The following is a 22690-nucleotide window of genomic DNA, read 5'->3' on the forward strand; positions in this document are numbered from 1 at the left end:
TAATATTAATTTGCCTGCCTGCAAAAACAAAGCAGTTTTCATCCCAGCTGCCTAACTATGTGCTTTCAATACTGAGCAAATATAAAATCTTTAAAACACATTTCACCAGGTATTATTGCAAGTCCTTGTAAGGAAGAGAACTGTGCTGCCATTTTATTGCTCCTCAAACTTGTTCATACTCTTAGATTTATATACACAATCTGAACTTCATGGCATGGGAACATTACTAATCCCTGCTGTAATTTAATGCTAAACATAAGCAAAATCTTTTAGAAAAAAATTAAACGGGATGAATTAATTAATGTTGAGCAGAATTGTCAAGCATTACATAACCATTTCAATGTTACAGTATGGCATAGGAAGATGCTTAAAGACACTTTGTTGGCACCCGAATGCAAATTCACTCTGTGGAAATTCTTAGCAAAAGCACAAACTATTGCTGATAAATTAACTAAATAATTAAACTTAAAGGTATATAAAAAAAAGAATGTTAGATTAAAAATGATTGTTTTATTGAGCATGCAATTTATGTAGCCCTACATATATCAGAACTCAAAACTGTCTAGCTTGTTAACTTCAGTACATAATACCTATAAATATGATTAAACAAAGTTAAGGGAAAAACTGTGTTGAACTCTAACATACTGAATGCTGTAGGGATATGAATTTTTTCACCATGGTGCATTTTGCTGCTGAGATGCGTAACTGTAATCTGCCTAATGCAACACTGTTCAGGGAAAAACACTGTTCTGGTCAGACTCTCAAACTTTTCAATAGTAACTCACCCCAGAGGAACGTTAGGCAAATTAGGAAAATTTGTTAATCATTTCTCCTTTGCTTCTACCTCAAACTAATTGTTCTTATTACAAGACTGTATTAAATGTATTTAAGACACTAAGTTGCCGTACTCTGTATCCTGGGTTACAATATTGCCCAACATCTAGTTACGTCAAATGGCAGCTCGGGAAGTTAAATACCATATGAGGCCATCCAAGTCCTATGATATAACTAGTCCCTGCTTAAGGATTAAATCCATTAGTACACACATTAAAAGTCATTTCCAAATGTATGAACTAAATATATCCTGACATCCTTCCATTAATTATGCTAGAGCAGTCTATTGAACCTTGACTGAAGTCCTGCAGAATGGGTGTAGTGTTTTCCCTTTTCACTAAAACCCCTGTAAACCCATAGTCTTCATAAACATTTTCAGGACATCTGCTGAGAATAACATACATGTTATGTAAAAAATTAGACACAGCTTATTTAGTTTGCTTAAGCAATGCCAGCTTTAAAATATGAATATTGTCTTCAAATCACAAAAGTACTTCATATATTTTCTTCTTCAAAAAATAGTGGTTCTGCTCCAGATACTTCATCAAACAAAAGAGTAACAAGATTTTATTGTTAGTACATTTTATAATATTCTAATACTGCAAGCCTTCTTTTCTGAAAAGCCAACATGTCCACTTTAATTTTTCCTTCCACTGAAGTTTGCTCTTCTCACAAATGACAATTAGTCCTGCCTGAATATCTGAATATGCCTGAAATCTGCTGTAACGGCTGTCTGTGCTGTACCCATGTGTGTTAGCTTTAGTGCTGACTGCACTGCTTCAAGCATCACTCTGTGTAGTGCATGATGGACTCCACGTAGTTACCAGGGAAAAGTCCAGTAGAGCCATTAATCACACCCTCATACCAACCATCATCATTCTTCTTAATAACGTAGATGATTGCCCCTTCCTGGAATGACAGTTCATCCTCTTTGTCTTGTGTGTAGTCATAGATCGCCACCACTGACAAACAGAGGAAAAAATGTATATTTATTAAAACTGATTTTTTTTTATTTACCTACATAAAGAGAGGTTAAGTTACAGAATGGTTTAATTTATGGAAAGGAATTCAGATGCCTGCTTCTTAGATCCTGGAGGAAGCTTTATGATGAAAAACTTGACAGGGTTGTAGATGATTAACTGTAAGACAAATGCCTCAAATGGCCACTTTATAAGGCGTCATTCCTAACATTAGTTAGTTACATGCTAGTGGGTGATGCACTGGTATAAGTACATCAGGTAAAATTGTCAAAACAGTGACAAAAAGGGGCAATGAATGAAGTGAGTGTATTTGGTTTAGCCTAATTTTTTAATTTGGATATACTTTATGCCGGTTGATGTTTTAGTATATACCTTTCTCCAAGTAAACACATGGAGCCCAAGGCGGGTCTTCCTCAGCATACGGGTCACTGTATTCCACCACTGAGGACTCTTCTTCATAATCCTCCAGAGGTGGAGGAGGAGGCTGCACTTCTTGAAACATACTCTCTTCTGTAGGAGGAGGTGGAGGTGGAGCATCTGAAACTGAAAAGGAAAAGAACTGTGAACTGAAGGCCCAAAGTTAAGACTGGGAGTGTTTTATAAATAGAAAATGTCATGCAAGCTTATCGATGCAGGAGGTACACAAGGAGGACAACAAAACTGCATTTGTTTTGGGTACACTCACATGCTTTACTAATGATAATGACAAACATGCAGAAAGCAGCAGTAAAAACAACAAATCAATACACCGCTACTGGTGTCAACAGGGAGCCATAAAGCAAATACACATTTTCTTCCTTTTTTGACGAAGAACACTGATCTCTTGGAATCAGACAAAAGGATGGAGCACTGTTGGAGAGTTTAAGAGGATCTGCACAACAGTGAAGCTCAAAGCCACTTACTGGTCTCCTGAACTCGAGCCACGAAGCCTGTGAGAGGAAGCTGAGGAGTAATCTGCAGGATGGAGGGGGGAGGAAGTGCCACTGAGGGTTCAGCACACACCACACAGGGAAGTAAAGACACAGAGCAAGTGTGGGAAACAGGACAAGAGTGTGGTGGGTGGTAAACCAAAGCAGAGTGAAGATCAAAGAAAGACAGGAGAAATAATAGGTAGTTATTTTAGTGTAAAGACAAACATGTATGAAATAATTAGAACTCAACCATACAGGCAGTAAGGTTCTATTTTGTATTATATACATAGCTTGGCTGAGAATACGTGAAGAGGTTAAGTGGTAATGTTTGAGTCTCACATGATCAAGTGCTAACTGTAGTGACCAGCAGAAAGTGCACAGTGACATGAATGGGTTGGACTGAATGGTTTGCCATAGAGTGGAAATCTTTTACCTTGGCCCTGGTTGTAGTGTGGTCCTCCATTCTGCTGACTGGCAGACATAGAGGACTGGCTGCTGACAGAGGGTGTACGGCGGTAAGGCAGAGAGCCACCAACAGGGGGCGTGATCTGTCTGGGTACAGGTCTGTTCATACTGTAGAACTGAGGGGCAGTGCCTGTGTTGATACAGCAAAGATCAAGACAACAATAAGACACCACAAAGGCACCACAAAATCATTACTGAGGTTAACACCGATGAATTTAAAAATGAACACCATAAAGTTCCGCTGTGTCCCAGAACCACAACTGTGAATAACTTAATGGATTCAGGATCCTTTAAAGCTGTAATTTCCAGCCATTGTCTTTGAATAGGAATTGCCCTGCCCTGCATATTCCTTGTTGTTGTTCCCTCCAAGTAATCAGCAGGCCCTTTCTAAGTCCATGTGGGAGTGATAGAGCAGGGACAGCATTATATGCACAGAGCAGAAGGACCAGGAATGGAAAACATTCCTTTAGATAAGCAAACTAAATACTGTAACATCATAAGATTGATGGCAATGCATCTCTCAGTAGAACATGGATTATCGTCAGGATGAAGTTAGGACTAAGCTGTAAAGACCAGAAGACCATGTGCGCAATGAGCATGAAAACATAAATACAATAGAGAACAGAATTTAGCAGGTCTTTGAATTTTGGACCATTCACTTTATAGCCTAAAATAATACTTTGATGCTGTGCAGGACCAAAAACAAACCGGTTTTACATGCCAGGGTAAAAACTGAGATGAGTGAGCAGACACTTGATTTGGTGGAAAGTTCTCTCTGTACTGTGGCTCAGTACCTTGTTAACTAAGCCACAGTACAGTTTAATTCATTAATACTGTACATAATATTATACTGTTAAGGGTTTTAAAACACAATGCTAATGAAAATAAAATGGACACAAAATGTTCTGGCCCATGAAGAGCATAAGGAAGAATGAAAAGAAGCTGAAAAAGAAAAGAGCAAAAATATGATGATGGTATATAGAAGACAATAGATATAACATTCTGAGAGATGATAGTGGTTTCTGATGGCACAAGCAGCAGGGGTAGATAATGATAGAAGGTGAGGAGATATACTCACCTGGTGCAGGGGTAGTGGAGGTAGAGGAAGAAGATGAGGAGGAGGCAGAGGAGGAGGAGGCAGTAGCTGTAGCAGGACTAATGGGTTGAGAAGAAGTGGGTTCGGCTATGGCTTCAGCAGCAGGGGGGAACATGGGGGAAAGCTCAGTAGGAGTAGTGAGGTTTGTTAAAGACTGGGTGGCGGCAGACTTAGAACAGGCAGCAGAAGGTTGGGTGGTGTTAAGTGAAGCTGAAGAACAGCTAGAGGCCCCAGCCACAGAGGCTTTGGAGTTAAGGACAAAAGACGGACAGTAAAGTTAAAAGAAGACAAAGGAAACTCCATGTTATTTGATTAGAAGGATATTTTGTGAGTGTTAGATTAGGCAGAACATATCAGCCAGAACATTGTTAAGAAACTTTCTCCTTGCTCAAAATGCTGTTCGTCGCAACACAAAATAACGATATTAAAAGCATGCTAGAAGAACTTGCATGCACAAAACTATCACTAAAATATAGCATGTACAGTACTGGAGTCTGTGACAGTACAGCCCACCAATTTCAAGGGTACGTGTACTGCAGATAAATTAAAGGCTTTTTTAATATGTAAAACATGTACAGCAGGTTGTATAAAACAAAACAAAACAAAACAATAAATAAATAATACAGAAAAATTTCACCTGGATATGCATTAGGGGGAGAGGGGGTGGGCACAGCGATTGGCACTCCCACACTGCCACTCCCACTGTTTTCCCGACTGCTGCTGCGACTGCTTGGATGGCTGCCCCCGCTACTCCCACTGCAGACAACACAAGAGTGTATACAGTACATCCTGTTGACTCTTCCATCAGTCAGCATTCAAAACCCGAAACAGTACAAAACAGCATAAAAAGAAAGAAAGAAACGGCTCTCAAAAATAAATGGATAGATAAATGGAGAAGCAGCAACGAACCCATAAACCTTATAGTATAAATTAAAGTCAAATTACTGTCGAGTCTTCATGACCACATTTCTTTAATAATAATGATGTTTATCATGACTGCTGTAATGTTCCGTAGCATACAAGGAAATCAAACCCCAACTAGAGAACCAACTGAGGAGAAATATATATCAGGAAAGCAAAGTAGAATATGAATTCATTATTAAGAGACAGGAAACTTGGAAAATAAACAACTAAAGAGAAACAGCTGTGATTCCTACATGGACTTCAAGCATTGCACTGCATATGAGAAGGATGGAGTGAACAAACATCTACCTTTTTATCTTGTAGTATACCGTGGATTTAGAACACAATTTTACAGCTGTTTAACTGCCTGCTTTATGCAAATCTTTTTACAGCCTTGGGTTCCGTGTTCAGGCTGAGCTTCAGCTAGACCTATAATTTTGATTTACAATCAAATTAAGACTAAAGCATCATTAAGTTTCATGTCTACATAATAACGATGTACTGTGCTTCATGCTGTAGAATTTCGGAAGTTTGCTTACAAATATGATCCTTCTGTGTGGTTTTTGCTCAGCATGTTTTGTGAAATTGCTACCCGTACACATGATAAAGATCTTCCTCAGAAAACATGTATACATGTTACTGCATGATTGTGAGGCTGTGAATGTGATTAAACTCTAACTCTCTGCATTCTCTGCTGTATCTTTCTGGAGTGCGTTGAGGGTGGACACGGCAGATGGCATATTAACAGACCAAGCTGGCAGAGCACAGTTACATAAACTCGGACACAGAGTAAAATGTCTCAGGCTTTAAAAGGAGGAAGCAAACTAGGAGTAGACAGAAGTCCTTTGTTTCATGATTCCCCCTCTAGGGACAAAAAAAAAAAAAAAAAAGTCATAGATGAGTCATTATACTGAATACAAGCACCTTTAGAACCCTTAAGCAGCTCGCCTGTCAATGGCAGTGCATTAGGCGCTTCTCTTCACTAGTCTGTTTATATTCTGGTCTGCAGCTTAATATAACTAGGGGTAAAGATTTGGGAACATTTTAAGTTTACACATTTGAATGCTACAAATAAAGCTGTCTGTAAACAATGTAATGCTTTAAGTGTTTCCAGCTGGCTAATTTTGTGTGTGCATTGTGGTGTCTGGGGTGGTGTGTAAAGGGAAGATTGTTTGACAGTGACAGAAGGGGGGGGAGGGGGGGGGAGAGAGAGGAAAGACTGGGCAGATTGGCACACCGGTATGAGGCAGGGTTACCTATAGGTACGGTTCCTCTGGTTCAGTGACGCTGTGCGCACAGGACTCTGCTGCTGCCCAAGTGCCATGTTGCGTGTGGGACTGGGAACATAGTCATTAGGGACCACAGGAGGACGCACTGGTTCCAGTGTCCTATATGGAGAGTGTCTCCTGTCAGGAGCAGAGTGAAATGACTATTCATATATTCATATATTTGCTGGTATTATTAGCACCTACATAACTAAGATTTAAAGATAAAAAATAAACAGACTTTGTATATAAAGAGAAACCTAAAAATCACACAAGAATCCCATAAAGCAACGATGAAAATGTAATACATGATTATAAAAACTTAAATTTTCTGTTCCTAAGAAAAGAAGTATGTAAGCAGAATACATTGAACTTGGGGTAAATACATATACAAATATTTAATATAGATGCATAGTTGAAATGAAATATTTTAAAAGACTACTGACAATTAACATTAAACTACGAATGAAGTATAAAAGTTAACACCGCTTTCTCCTGGACCTAAATGCACTTCCATGTAACATTAATACAAACCCCCAAAAGCCTATTAATTCATACGTCCTTGCCAGTATCTAGAGAAACTGACCCAGGATGCAGGTTTCAAAATGTCTAAAATGCTGCAGTAAATTACGGCTTTCACATCTGAGAAGGACAAAAAAAATTCCAAAGCTTACAAATTTAAAGAGACAGCCGTCGTTTAAGGCCTTGAAATATAGCACATACCCTATGGTTCCCTTTCCAGGTAATGGAGGGCTCGGAGGTTTTTGTGTTGGAGGGGTGGTCCGAGGAAGACCCCCCATCTTCATGCTTTGATTTCCAACCTGAAATACAAAGATGAGAAATAAAATTACGAACAAGAATTTAAAAAAATTAATAAAAATGAATAAATAAATAAATAAAATGAATAGAAGAAAAAAAAACAGCCCCTACCCAGACGCACTGATGCAACCAAATATTCTGTACGTAATAAACACTCTTACCTCTAGGGCGGTTCTAGAGGAGGGGATTAGAGAACCCTCTTTTGAGGCTAAAGGGGGATTGGACTCAATGTGCGATTTCTCAAAAAGTCTAAAACATGTATTTTTTGTCTGATTAACAAATTTTTAAACTACTCGTGATTTACAGGAGTATATTAACTACAGACTACAGATTTCCTTTCATGTATAATAAATTCAAACAAACACACAAAGTGGTGACATTTAGGTTACAACAGGAAAAAAGTCCAAAGTAAGTGAAAAGGAGAAACAGAATAAATATTGAAAGTTAGTCAGAATGTTAGAATTGCATGAAAGAATTTGGCTGAAGGAAAAGAAAAGATGAAAAACTATCAATCGATCACTGTTGCAATATATTATATATATAATTATCAATGTTAACAGATTACTATACTATTATATTTAACTTGATATTGTACTGATACTGCTTCACAAAGAGGAACCAATTGAGGTAAATCATTCCAATTTCCTGTTCCCTTTTTTTTTTTTTTTTTTATAATAAAGCTCACTAAGCTGGATCACCATATTTATAATTCAACAAGGCCTATTTATAACATTTTGCCTCTAGCCCCCATGGAAAAAACAATCCTAGAACCGCCCTGACTTACCTACACACATATACAGACACATTCTCGCCAATCCACTTTCCTGACACCAATCCAAAATCAGTGTGAAAGTTCCCATTGGCACAGTGAAGGCATGGATATAATCATCTAGGCACACCAAGACAGGAAGCAGCTTATGCCACTTTGGCAGCTTAACATATGGGCAACAGGCACACAAGGACCACACTGTATGAATCATGAAATATACAACATGCACAATGACACTTGCAAAAGGTGGTCAAGGAAAAAATGTATATATGGTAAAGACTGATTTCTTGGAGTCTGATTCCTTGATCTATTACACAGAAGAAAGAAAAATGTCACTTTGGTTTGAGACGTATAGTTGCTTGCAGATAAAGGCTGTTCAAAAACAAAAAGCCTGGCTGTTACAATGGCTCTTCTAGAAATCAATTTTAAGAAATCATTCTTCCCCCAATTCAGCTGACCTTCTCACAAAACACCATATGATGCCCTTACCTTGAACCTAAGCAACCACTTAAATCAAGAATGAAGCAGAGAAAAAAAGCCAAGGAAAAGCACAGAAGCACAGGTTAGTGACAGTTCAGAGACAGTTTAGACGCTTGGTTATGCAACAACATCGGTTAGTACAAACAAAACACCAACCACTCTTAGTGAACAGAGCCATCATGCTTTAATTGATTTTCAAGTTATCTATCGGGGAAGAAAACCATTCATTTTTGTATCATGTGATCGTACCTTTACTCCATGGCCAATATCATCCAGCACATTGTAGTCGATAGGTTTCCGTATGTAACGCACTGGACGCTCAGGATTGGCTGGAGCAATAATTTTGTGGGTGCGAGAGGTGTTTTTATTGGTTGTCAGGATGCCAATCTCCCTTCTTGCTACCTTTTCCTTGTGTATATCCACTGTCTGTAGGATAGCAACAGACACAAGGGGAATCCCTTTAGATCGGAATCATTCATACACACAAAACCTTTAGAGCAACAAACCACAAGCCCAGATACTGAAACAGACCGACAGAGGCAGTGAATCAACAAAATTCCGAAACACTTCAAAATATAAAATGCCTTAAATCTAAGGATACATACACAGGCACTTACACAATTACACTTTTCAACAGCAAGACCATCTATAAGCCTTCTGCACAAGAAGAGCTTGCGTTGAAAAGGCTAGATGAAAAGATAAAGCTGATTAATGGCTTAGAGATGCAGCAGTGTTTAATCCTGTTGGATGCACGGTCAACAGCTGTTACATAAAAAAGTCAACTGAGGGAAGCTCCTCAAGTTCCTCACACAGGAGTCAATCATTTTCAGCATTAAGTGATAGTCATGCTTCAAGGCTAACAGTCTGTAACCAAAAAGTGCAGCTGAATGTGAGCAAACGTGCAAATAAAGACGTGCTCCAGTTTACCTAAAATTCCCTACAAAAGGTCCAGATAACTAACTAACATAACTAAAATGTGACATCAGCTGTGTTTTGGTGTGTAAACATTAAGTCTGTGACCCTACACAGATGAGACCTATTTTGAATTTCATGCAGGAAGAATAAAAAAAGAAATAAATAATAATTTTAAAAAAAATTGAAGATGTATTAAAAAAAAGTAGATTTTAAATAGATAATCTCTGCTCAGATGATTTGCCCTCAGCTATATAACTGAGACAAATACATGCGATAAGATGATCCACAACCAGTCCTCTGCTGCAGATGCCAAGCTGGTCCACGTTTAGAGTAGCTGAACTACAGTTTAAGTACATGGTTCAGTGTGCTGGAATACTCTCATTGGTCCACATCTGCACTGTGGGCAGCCAGTTGATGACCTCTGCTATAGAGCACTGTTTTAGGACTATTGTTTTTATGTCACGCCAAGAACAATTTATACTACTGTAGCTGCATTACCTCATAATGAATGTATTTTCCTAGAAGTTATCCAGTTAGGACAGATCAAGGTGGAAAAGTGGAGGTTCGTTCTCTGTTGTTAGTTCTGAGCTTACCTGCGAGATGTGGTTGATTGAGGACTCCATCCGGCGTAGCTGTGACGCCTGGATATCCAGCATCTGCAGCACATTATTTGCGAGTGTATTGATCAGGTAGGCAACACTGGCCAGAGACTGAGTTGTGTAGTTTTTTGTTTCTTCTAGTGCTCTGTGCTTATCTTGAGACTGGAATAAAGGCAGAGAGGAAAAGAACAGTCAGGTAGGTAACAATACGATTTAAAATGGTATAAATCTATTTTTGGCATTTATTGAGAATTCCTTGTGAGTACTCCTTTGATTTATTTCCACTACAGAGCAGAACATTTTGTGTCATGATAAATTTAGGAAACACTTCTGCTAATTCTGCTAAAGAGTCCAAATTGATCATAATCATCAATTGGAATATAATCATTATAGATACAAATACAGTAAACATACTATTAAAAGGGGCTTTGTATTAAATCAAAAGAAAGGCCTGTTTTGATCGTTAACAATTAAATATCTTTCAGATACACATGCAAAAAAATAGTTACACTTTGTGTTGCTTTGTTTGTGTACACTGTGAGGAATGTCAGGATCTCAGCACTTTTTTCAGTATATCACATGACTATGAGCTGTGAGTCCTGAACTGAGCCCCCGAAGTGACTCTGGGGTGTGTGTGTGTGCACGAGCGCACGTGCGTGTGTGTGTGTAATACAATAACCATCGTTGTGACAGAGTTGTGACAGGAGGGGACATTGAACTATGGCTTCACCCAGAGCTCAGCCAGGCACGAATGATCTTCTCATTACAACATGTGACTATGACAAGATTTCCACATCGTTACATAAATCATAAAAATAAAAAAAAAATCAGTACACTCCTATGTGCAGAATGAATCATGCTGAGATTAGTTCAGATGTTGTGCTCTATGGAGCATTGAATATTTAACAGGTAACAATTGGAGGGGGGAAAAAACAAAAAAAAAACAAAAAAAACCATTTTGAAATATTTGTAATTTATTCCTATAGTCATTGTTAAGGAATTTTTCACAGTAAAAATACTTTGTTCTTCAAATTTTATTTTATTTGTCACATACATACAGGGGTAAGACATGCAGTGAAATGCTTTATGTAACTGTCCAGTATTCCTTTACAACAATCTATTTTTCTAGTACAGTATTTTCTGCACTATAAGGCGCACCTAAAAGACTTCAATTTTCTCAAAAATCGGCCTAATAACCCATTGCGCCTTGTGTGTGCACCGAGTTCCAAAAATCTGTAAAAATGTTGTTGTGCGACTTTGGTAAGCGCTCCACTAGATTGACTGACAGACCATTTCCCGCTAACACAGGAACGTAATAAATACACTACGCACACTGGCAGCGATAAACCAATCAGAGGACATTACGTAATACGTACAGTACGTACGCTTATCTTCGCCAGGCCTCCAGTAGGTATACTACCGGTATGTTGCAAAACAACATTTGTTTCTTCCTAACCGTTATGCGCTCCACACTCCAGTCCAGTAGGTGGCGGTAAATGCTCCTTAAGTTGGTTTGCCTTCCGCCAATAAAAATCAGATGCTTAGTGCTTATGAGGCACGATTCATACTACAGACAATCAGTTACATGGTTGTAAATGGGAATAGAGCAGCTGAAAGTATTCAACATCAATGAATCTATGGTTCAGAAGTGGAGGAAGCAAGAAAATGTACTGCGCCAAGTTAAGAAGACGGATTTGTGGAAGAAGATTGATTAAAAAAATAGTGTGTGTGTATTGTTAAATAGTAGAATAAAGTTCAACTAAACTCACTGTTTTGCTTCTGTCACCTTTTTTGTAGACCGTATGTTTTAGCATGCACCTTATAATACGGTATGCCTTATGTATGGGTTAAGTACAGAAATAGACCTCGTAATTGAGACTGCACACACACACACAGAGAAACAAACACACAAACTCACTCACACACACACAAACTCACTCACACACACACAAACAGTAAAGGCAGCAGGGCTTCAGTGTAATTACATAGTGTTGAATGTAATGAGTCCTCAGCCGTGGATTACATTACACTGACCACAGCAAAAACGGTAGCAAGAAACAAGAATTAACTTCTAAATAATCAGAATTTGGCTTAGTCGACTGGGTGAAAGAGCAAGAAACAAACAAACCTATGATAGGACTACTAAGAGAAACAAACAATACTTTAAATGTATACAATCCTTTAAAACGAGTTGTTCAGATGTTGAAGATTCTGTATTGTAATGTGAAAAATGCACACAAGCTTAAATACTGCAGTGACAATAATATATTGTTCAAGAGATCAATTCTTAGACTTGAAGCAAAGTTGATGCAAAGAAATTTGCTTTATTGTTTGTAATGAATTATGAGAAATTAACTTTAGTTTGTTAGATAACTAACTCACCAATGAAATTGAGTTGGGTAATTGGAGTAAAATTAAACCAAATAACGATACTATTTTGCAGTTTTAATGTTTATAAAAAAGTCAAATGGAGCAAAATGTCTGTGAGAATACAGGTAAGTTAACTGTCGGCTTACATTTCTGTCTTTCATTTTATTATTTTCAACTGAAACATTTTAAAATGATACAGAGAAATGAACTGATTCACTACATGTTAATGACTGATCAGCATATGGAGTGCACTTTTTGTCCTGCCTGCTGCCTGGCCACGGAAGACAGCAATCAGACAGAAGTCTTCCAGCAACACTAATACCTTACATTCTTGAGCAGTGGGTGTCTAGGCACCAAAGAGCAAAAACAACGAAATTAAAGGAAAGAAAAACTCTTGATGGTGGTCTTGACTCACAGCCATCCAAGATGAAAAGTAACAGCAGTTCTGTGTGTGGTAAAGCTTACTTTTTCTACAGCAGCACAATTTGAGTATCTTAAAATGACAAGTCAGGACACATTTTCCTATTACTATATGTTTTACAGACTTTATGAACTCTTTCATAGCGAATCCCAATCTGAACTGAAGAGCACAGCAGTGCAGCACATGGCCAGTTAATAATGTTGCACCCACACACACACACCCACACACAGATCTGTATTAGAACTTGGCCAAGAGGAGATGCTGGAATATTTTAGTTTTAAAAAAGAATATTTCAAAACAATCCTGAAGATGACCCATATTTTAGAATAAAAACTGAAAAAGCTAGAAAATTATATTCGAAAGACTGAACAAAGAAACATGACAAAGAGACCTGGGAGCAATGGTGTATTCACACACGCATCTCTTCTATGATTTTTCAACAGATGAATACACTAATCAATCACTGGAATCACACTGGAAGATACACAGATCTGAACCAGCTTTTTTGTCTTTATTATGCCTGAACATTCAAGGAATTTGCCACTGGTTTCTTGTAATATTACACTGCACAATGACAACCAAATACAAGACAGATGAATACAAATGACAGCTATTACATGACTGTTTAAATAGCAAACATGGCATACGCCACTGACCACTCACACAGAACATAGTGCAAACATAACACATAACAATTAACACACTGACATCACAGCCTTCGTTATAAGCATCGGCTAAATTTGTGTGGAATGGACGTTTTTCAAGGTGAGCAAGAGTGCAATCAAATTTTTAAAATTTTCAATGAGAGTTTGAAATACTTGCTTAACTACAGTCATATATAGAAAGTACAAAGTAAATAACTTAATCATTTGAAAATTTATCATCCTGAAAAATGCATCTTTTTTGTCATCCTGTATCATCCTTTTTTGACCCAAGTCCAACACCACTGTACACAAAATCAAAAGATCAGTTGTTGGAGCATCTGGTTAATTTTCCCCATCCTATCCTTAAAATATACTGTTTACTTCAACTGCACATTTCACAATTGCACATGTGTACATACAAATTGTATATATTTTATACCTCAATTGTACATTTCTCACACTCGCAAATTTGTACATACAATTGCCTATATTTGTATATGTATATTTCATAAGTATATTTAAACTGCACATTTCACATCTGTAAATGTGTACATACAATTACACTGTATATGTCATTCTGTTAGACTGTGGAGCTTCTGGCACTAAAACAAATTCCTCGCATGTGAAAACATGCCTGGCAATAAAGATTCGGATATATGGACAGCTGATCATCACAGCCATATGTAGGCATTCCCTAAATTGTTGGAAAATTGTTGTCATACATAAGTGCAACGCTTCTTACACTTGGCCATGGCCCAGGAGTTTTTAAGTCTAGACCATTATAAACACTGACAGCAGACCATAACTCTACAGATGCCCTTGTCCACTTAACCCTCTACTTTCTTTAAGTCTTTCTCTCACTTCCATTTTGCACAGCATACTGCTCCCCTTTCTGCCTTCAGTCTCCAGATCATTTCAGTCATTCCCTTTGTCCCTCTCAGTACTCTGATCTGCTTCTGATGCATTGATCAAGAGGTAAACGGAGGTTCATCTTCTCTTCACTGAAGAGAAAAATCCATCCTAGGGAAGCTAAAACACCACGGATTGCATAGAGAAGAAATAAAAGTCAGCCTGGTCCTGAATCATCTTTCTCTCACCAGATTACTGTATACACCTAGCTTCGACCCCATTTTATTATAAAACGTAAATCCTGCACCAACTATCTTAAACACTTAAGTACACTTAAGGAAATAAGTACTGATACTACTAATCTTTCAGAATGTATAAAGATGGACCACATAACGGATTTAGTGATGCAGTGCTGTCTGATTCAGGCAGACATCACGTGTGATGATCTGAATGGATCATTTATTTGACCTCCAGAATAAAACAATAGCTTATGTGAGTTAAAACAATAAATACATGTATAATATCTTATTCTTTAGCTGACTGCCTGTCATTTGGTCACTTGGTGATAAAGCCAGTGATACTGTATGTTATCCTATATTTTTTAAGGCAGCAATTAGGGGTGGGCGGAATGACCAAAAATCTGTTTCACGGAATAAGTTATTTTATTTCACGGTAGCGGTATATATCACGGAATAATTTTTCAGGTAAATCAACAAAAAGGAATGTGCTTAATATATGAAATACCACTTTAACACTTTAAAAATAAAGAATAGTCTTTCTCGTCTTATTTTATTAATTTTTCCATACCACTGATGTTGCGCCTCATTTCACAACAAGTTCCTCCTCCTGCTCGGGATTGGTTTGTGGGATTTATCAGCATACATGACTTTCTCCATGTTTTTCTTCCACGCCCACTAATTTAAATTTCACGGTATGCACTACATTACATAAGTGCACCTCGTGTACTGACCTAAAATATATGTATGCATTTTAATACAGCATCAAGTTATACACGCTCTGATTTTTTGCTCATAGACAAGACTAATACAGCTTCCTACATCACCACAGATGGGTTTCATAATCACTTTCATGTGGCAAATCATTGCAAATGGACAATCAAGGAATTGTGTGAATTATTTATGAGCAATGCGGTCATGTTTATCATTCTGAAACATTCATGCGAGTTTCAAAATAAATACTTCATGTTAGAGTAATCAGTTGATGAATAGCCTTGACTAAGAATCTGTGAATTAAATATTCAAATTTATTTGTATATAGTGCTTTTAACAATTGACATCGTCTCAAAGCAGCTTTACAGAACATAAAGGTAAAACAAAAGATTAATTTAAATATGACCTGCATCTGCATATTACACCATACTTCAAAATATTGCATACATGTTTTGTACAACATAAACAAAGAACCCTTTTCTGAAAGCTTTGTAAAAGATATCATACACATGTGGTCCCAACAGTGGTTCAGTTTGCATCCAATGCCTCCAAATGTATCTCACCAAGATCACCTTGATGATGCAGAAAGTTTTAAAGAGAAACAGAGCTCATCGGACTGTTGAGTATCTCTTAGCATGAAATCGCTTAACATTACAGCTCAGCTTGAGTTGAGTGGATGTCACTTTTAATCCAGATTTACATCTGAAATTTTACACAGATGCACAAGAAAGTACAATGCCACTCGTGTAGCAGATGTGTCCACACACGTATGTTTGTAGAACCTAAAAATAACTGCAAAAGTTCGATTACTGCCAGCTACTTAAGATTGAGTGCCACTAAAGTCTGAGAGTTCTGCTCTCCCTGCTTCATTGTTCCCTGCACACAATGAAAAAGTCAATTCCATTTATGTTTTTTTTAAAGGGTTATTACAAATCAATATCTGTGCAGCTGTGAGAATGACAGCAGCTCAGCAGATTACTGGTACAAAGCAATGAAAATCTAGAACAGCTATTATAGCACAAAGAGTTGTATATTAAAAACCACTATTAAAATGAATGAACATTTCACAAAGACATTTTCTAAGTCTGCACAAAAGTTCAGTTTGAAGGTTTGCCTGTGGCACTCAGAAATCACCTTTCAGTAACTAAACCGCAAAAAACTAAAAGTAGAAAAACACGATCATTTATCTCTTGATATCTCACCATGTTGTCCCTATCTATGCCCACACAAAATGCAAAACCGTGCACACGAGTGAAAGCAACTGCTACCCTTCCTTAAAAGGACAGCCGTTTTCCAGTCTCCTCTGTTTACATTACCAACCCCGTATTTCCACCCCTGCTGAAGCCAACATGTCACCAACATCTAAAATGATTTAAAACCACTAGATAAAATAAAAACAGGCATCTGTATAACACTGAAGGCAGAATTCCATAATGCTTAATTGGTGTGACAGATTACACATGTACTGGGGTGGCTGGGATTACAATATATGTAAAAAGTTGTGTTACATTTCTTTTCAAGTATTTTTTATACACTCTTTTTAAACAAGGTAGTTTTGCTTTGTCATACTGTGCATCATAAAAGCATCATGATAGCTTATACACCACAGTGAGCAGTGAAAATGGCCACAACATCATAAAAACTTTAGCAATCTATTGCAGTCTCTTGAGCATCTTTCACAATCCCCATGAGCATTCAGGTGGCACAATTGCTGTAACTGCAGCATTCACTGTGTGTAATTGATCTCTCTTTCACAGTGCATTAAGAGATTTTTAATGAAAATGAGTGCAGCTCATGAAAGGCTGAGTTTAAAAGAAAGCCTGAATAAATCACTGAACAAAAACTAAAAAATTTTTTGTCATATAAAAATGTTAAAATAACACTTTGCTGTGCATAATTATATTGCTTCACACTGCATAATGTATCATGACTGCATGACTGTATCACTGCTGTAAGTGCTACATGTTCTTAAACAGAGCTGCTCAGGAGGTGATTATGTGCAAGACATTCATAATGTCTGCACCACATTAGCCACTACATTCAGAATGACATTTCAACATACATAAAACACTGTGTACGACTAAATCATGGCTTATGCAAACTACTGGTTGTAAAGCAACACCACAATAACTGCTTTTGACAGTGTAAAGCTTGAATACTGCTAAAAATCCATATAGACTAGCAATGGTGCTGCATATTTACTGCTAGAAATTGTATCTATTACTAATCAACTAAATATAATTGTTTTCAATGTAGATTTTCATATTAAAATGTAATTATTTAATATTGTCTTGTAAAATAATTTCATTCAAATGATTAAATATTGTGTTGCGAAATAAGATCAATATCATATTTCCTAGCCCTGTTATCAAAATAAGGGCTCAAATATTCGATTAATCATTAGAGATGATAAAAGCAAGATTTAATTCAGGCTGTATAAATATCAGATAAACAACATACATGGCAGGCCAATAATTTGTGTTGCCGAGGTAACAAAAAATACAGCAGAAGTGTAGATCATCAATTTACATTTCCCGAGACCAGAGCATCTCACAGCCTGAGCAAAGATTACTAGTTACCCTTATGCAGTGCCACCTTGCATAGATATACTTGGTGTAGATCAAGAGGACCTCTGTGATCATATCAGCTGTGTTGCAGTATTGCAGGGTTACACTATTTCAGAATCAGAATCAGCTTTATTGCCAGGCATGTTTTCACATTCAAGGAATTTGTATTAGTGCCAGATCAACTAGCTATAAACTAGCATTAGGTTCATGTTAGTTATTAACTTTACAGAACTCTGATAGGTGCTCACTGAAGCAAGCTGTACTGTTGTGCCAGTCAAATCATGTTTGCAGAGGCTACACTGTGTTCAGTTGGATGTAGTTAATTTCCTATAGTACAATGAAAACTTGACTGCTGTCTGGCAAGGGGAAATGGCTAAAGTTAGAACTTTAATAAAGAGACAATACCTTATTTAATTATCTTAATAAAATACCAGATTTGTTTCATATATTAAATATTTACTACATGGCTACTGTACAGAATCACCCACATTAACAATTGCATGGTCATCTACTACAACTACAGCACAGATTGAGTCTTAAATTGCTTATTACTTTCTTCTTGGTTCTTCTTAGCCATGTCATCTTCATATGTAAAAAAAGTGGCCTATACTGAGTTTACTTATCCATCATGGGTTGATCCAAATAGGAATACTGCACCAATACAGTGTTGAGAAAATGTCATACTGTCTCCAGGGTGATGAACCAAACAAACATGGTAGAAACACCACACCTTTATGATACCCTGATGTTCTCAGGCCCTTTCAGTGTTCTCTAAACCACACACTGCTCTGAGCTATCGAACATGGTTCCAATTACCTGTGGCCCTGTACTCAGCACAAGCTAACTAAAAACAGCTGCAGGAGGCAGGGGCCTGTGGACGTCACGCCTACAACACAAAGCTCAACACTGAACTCCATGACTCATATGTACACAGACACAAGTCTGTGTCTCTGATGCTGATAAATGGAGGCAAGTGAAGTGTTAGATTGAAATTTGTGATGATCAAGGAGATCACAGAGCATACACAGAACAAGCAAACTACACTACAGTATTATTTTGGAGCATGGCTGTTGGGATATGTGATCATGCTGAAACAGGTTTGAGCACCTTATTGCCATGGAAGGAAAATTGAAATGCTACAGCATACAAGACATCCATCCTATAACTTTCTAACAACAGTCTAAGAAAGAACCACATATGGGATAATAATCATGTGTCCACATACTTTGGCCATATAATGTATACAAGTACATAATCAATACTCTGTATTAAGATCAAATAAGGATATATGCGAGTTTTTCCTAAACACAATAAACAATCCAAAAAGAGCCAAGAAAAAACACATAAGAGTTTCACTCACATCCCAAAATACATGTGTATAGTTAAGAGGATGATCTACGGCATTAAAGAGATTGCTGTCGGTCTTGTAATACCTTTGCAACACTACAGAACTACAGGCAGATTCCCTAAAGTTGCAGAATGTGCAAAGATTTTAGTCTGGTCTTAATGATCAGCTCTACAGATTACAGAATGTAATCTAGTCTCAAACCCACAGTCCTGTCTTGATAACCTTGATAAAAATATTTAATATGCTCATAATGTATTCTACAGTGTTGGGGGACACGTTGACTGTCTTTTGCAAACCTTGACACCATATGTGAAAGACCAATACGTGGCCAAGCACAGCTGTCATCCAGCATGTTAGATTTGTTCTAACAAACAGCACTTTCTTGTAATTCTATAGCCCTACACCAGAACAACACAGCCTTCATATGATTGTTTATCTATGCAAAATCAATTTCACTGTGCAAATCTATGCAGATTTATGCTGCAATTTGCCCATAACCAATTGACATGCATACTTTAAGTTTTAGCAACTGCTATCAAAAGGGGCATGGTTAAGCTGAAAGTTTCTCATGTTAATTCTTTACATTTTTCAAATAGTCAATTTAAATTTGATTGTGATGTACCTGTAACAAATGTCCAATAAATGATCTAGTTGCAATATCTTTTCCTAAAACAATGGCATGGCAGTAAAGAGCCACTAAATGTTTGATGACTGAATTGTTCCAAAGTACAAAATAAAACTTCATCATCTTCTCAGGGAACACAGCATGGTGCAGCTTGTATTACCTCATTGCCGAGAAATCATAGAAACAGGGTTTAAAAACATCACAGCATCAGAAAGGAATGACAAAAACAAAATGAGCACACAATGAATCCTCCCAAAGCTAATAAAACAATCATGTTAGGGAAAACAATTGGTGCAATATTCCTTTCAATTTGACAACAAGCTGGTGAAACTGGTGATGGGGAAGAACAGGGTAGGATTATTTAGAACATGATGATTATTAATAATTATTATTATTATTTTACCAATCAACAAAGTTATCAAAACACAGACTTGCTGCTTGGCTGGATATTACATTAACTATCCACAAATATTACTGTTTATCAAAAAAGTAAATTTCTTGTTTTATGTTTGTGTTCTGTAAAGCTACTTTAAGACAATGTCCAGTTTAAGTGCTATACAAATAAATTTGAAATTAATTGAAAAATTAAACACATTAGGAGAAGCACTAAGCATACTCAATGGTAAGATCACAGTACATCATACAGCTGTACAAACCTAGCGGCAAAATCACAGCATTAGGGTTTAAGGCAGAGTCGCAAATTTTAAATGGTTAGCATCCACAACGTTTATCATCTGTATATATACACACACAAAACTCCTCATTTTGAGTTCAATTTTCTTAAACACACAAGATATGAATAAAAAAAAAGGCATGAATCCTAAAACATCCACAGACATTAAGCCCAGGCATTTCTAGAGTGATATACATCCTGAATGACTTTAAATTAGGACACAACACTGTCTACTACTCAAACCCAACGACAACAAATCTGTGATTAAGTAACCATATGGCAAACAGGCTTGGCATGGCAGAGCTTCAAGATCTAGTTGCTGAAACATAAGTGTGCCAATGGGAACCTCAATGCAGGAGGATGGTGTGGAAAAACCAGTGCCTTCTGCCCTTCATGCCAACAGCCTCTTGTGACGTTACAGCAGGATTGTTATGGTCTTTCAAGCTGTGCAAAATGGACAAACTGAACGAGGGCAGACGCCCAATAAATGTCTGCTCAATATTTAGCTTACAGGGTGCTATAAGGTAAATAAATTAATATGGAATCAAACAAATATGAAGATTTGTATAACATTAATGTTACTCTTATTTAAAATAAAACAATATACTCAATGTATTTATTTAATTGTTTTTTTTTTTTAAATGGTCAATCATATAGACTTATTTGGCAAAACAAATGGATTTTGCCATTAATGCAGTGAAGAGAACATTCACTACATATTGTGACCTAATACATTTTTTTCTGGACTCACTCCTGATAACCAAATTGTTGTATTATGAATGCACGGCTAGATACTATGGGACAAACACGTGAAATGCCAGTCAAAATATTAAATACAGAAAAAAAGTCTGTGACCTTGATTATATAGTTTTTTTATTTTGAACAAAAATATTGGTTCGTTGGGTGGCTTGAAAGCTGTTATTCTCTATAAGCTTCAACAGAAAAATCTTGAGATTTATAAGGGGATTCATTTGAACACAATGTCTTTCTGCACAATAAGTCTCACTAATAATCTTTAATAAAATCTACAATAATTAATATGTTCATAAAGTTTGGCTGCTGTGATCTCTCTCTGTCTCTTATTTTATATGTATAAATTCTGTAGCAAATCTACTAGAATAAAATCCAACAAATTTTCAAAACAGACATTACATTTGATTTGATTTCTACACTTGCTTGTCCCTAAATATTTTTCCTTCCATAACACCACCACCACCAATAACACCACCACCATAAGGACAAGCAAAGCTTTCATCTTAAGATGTTTAATTGAACAGAAGGTCTCAAAGGACACGATTTGTCTCCTGATTGTTACTATTCTACATTATTATGTTCTTCTCTTCTACATTATGTTCTCTTCTATTACTCTTTTACATTATCATGTTCTTCTGTTACACTTACACATTATGTTCTTTTCTTCTGTTACTCTTCTACATTATCATGTTCTTCTGTTACTCTTACACAGTAAACAACACGAGCCACACAACCCTGTTGAACCACAGTTAACTAACTTTTCCCTCAGTCCCATCTCACTCCACTGTATATTTAACAATTCTGTGTTTTTGTTTTTTTTTTTGTTATAAAACCCGAGTTAACGAAACACGAGATTATTTGAGTCAAAGCGCATATTTTGAGCAGGTAAAATCATAAACCTTACGGATCAGATCCGTGGAGCGCGTGTTGACTCCACTGAACCAGAACAGCCGTTAAATATCAATCGGTTAGCGCGATGCTAATCAGTTAGCTGATTATTCCCAGTCTACTAACGCGACTTTAACAAGTTTAAAAACACTCCAGTAAAACCCGTTTCTCTGGATTACCTGCACGTAATTACTTTCGCAGTATTCAGCGACTCTTTCAAGGTTGGTGAAACTGTCCAGCAAAGCTCTCCGTCCGGCAGGAATTTCTTCCTCCAGGAGCATCTGTAGCTCCGCCATCTTTTACATCTTTTTCAACACACACGCGCGCGCACACACACACTCAAACGCGCTCATTCAAATGGGTTTAATCCCAAATCACTGATAATGGATACGTAGTGCACTACAGGATACGGCTCCATACGCGTCGTACTCCACACTCTTAAGGGAGCAGAAAAGCGTTTGGGATCTAGCCCAGAAGAGAGCTTTGGATAGGAGTTTAATCTAAAAATTCTTAAGTATAAATAACTTTTATCTCCCTGAAATTTAAATCAAACTACTAAGTGTTTG

General features: G+C 37.1%; 1 protein-coding gene across 7 annotated transcripts; it reads right to left on the bottom strand.

Annotated features, from left to right (window-relative positions):
- Positions 1-1374: 1374 nt before the first annotated feature.
- Positions 1375-22553, bottom strand: abi2a (abl-interactor 2a). Of its 7 annotated transcripts, XM_027164499.2 has the most exons (12): positions 22304-22552; positions 10031-10198; positions 8772-8948; positions 8532-8549; positions 7178-7275; positions 6446-6595; positions 4924-5042; positions 4269-4529; positions 3159-3320; positions 2717-2797; positions 2187-2357; positions 1375-1796 (listed from the first exon to the last, which is right to left on the bottom strand). In XM_027164499.2, exons 1-12 carry the CDS (start codon positions 22418-22420, stop codon positions 1621-1623), a joined length of 1698 nt encoding a protein of 565 aa, XP_027020300.2. In that variant the 5' UTR covers positions 22421-22552; the 3' UTR covers positions 1375-1620. The 7 variants fall into 7 exon arrangements, with proteins under 7 accessions (XP_027020300.2, XP_027020301.2, XP_047670885.1 ...); XM_027164500.2 differs by lacking the exon at positions 2717-2797 and having other exon boundaries at positions 22304-22553; XM_047814929.1 differs by lacking the exon at positions 8532-8549 and having other exon boundaries at positions 22304-22520.
- Between the last annotated feature and the right edge of the window lie 137 nt (positions 22554-22690).

The sequence above is a fragment of the Tachysurus fulvidraco genome, chromosome 6, assembly GCF_022655615.1.
Source record: "Tachysurus fulvidraco isolate hzauxx_2018 chromosome 6, HZAU_PFXX_2.0, whole genome shotgun sequence".
NCBI classification, from domain to species: Eukaryota; Metazoa; Chordata; class Actinopteri; order Siluriformes; family Bagridae; genus Tachysurus; species Tachysurus fulvidraco.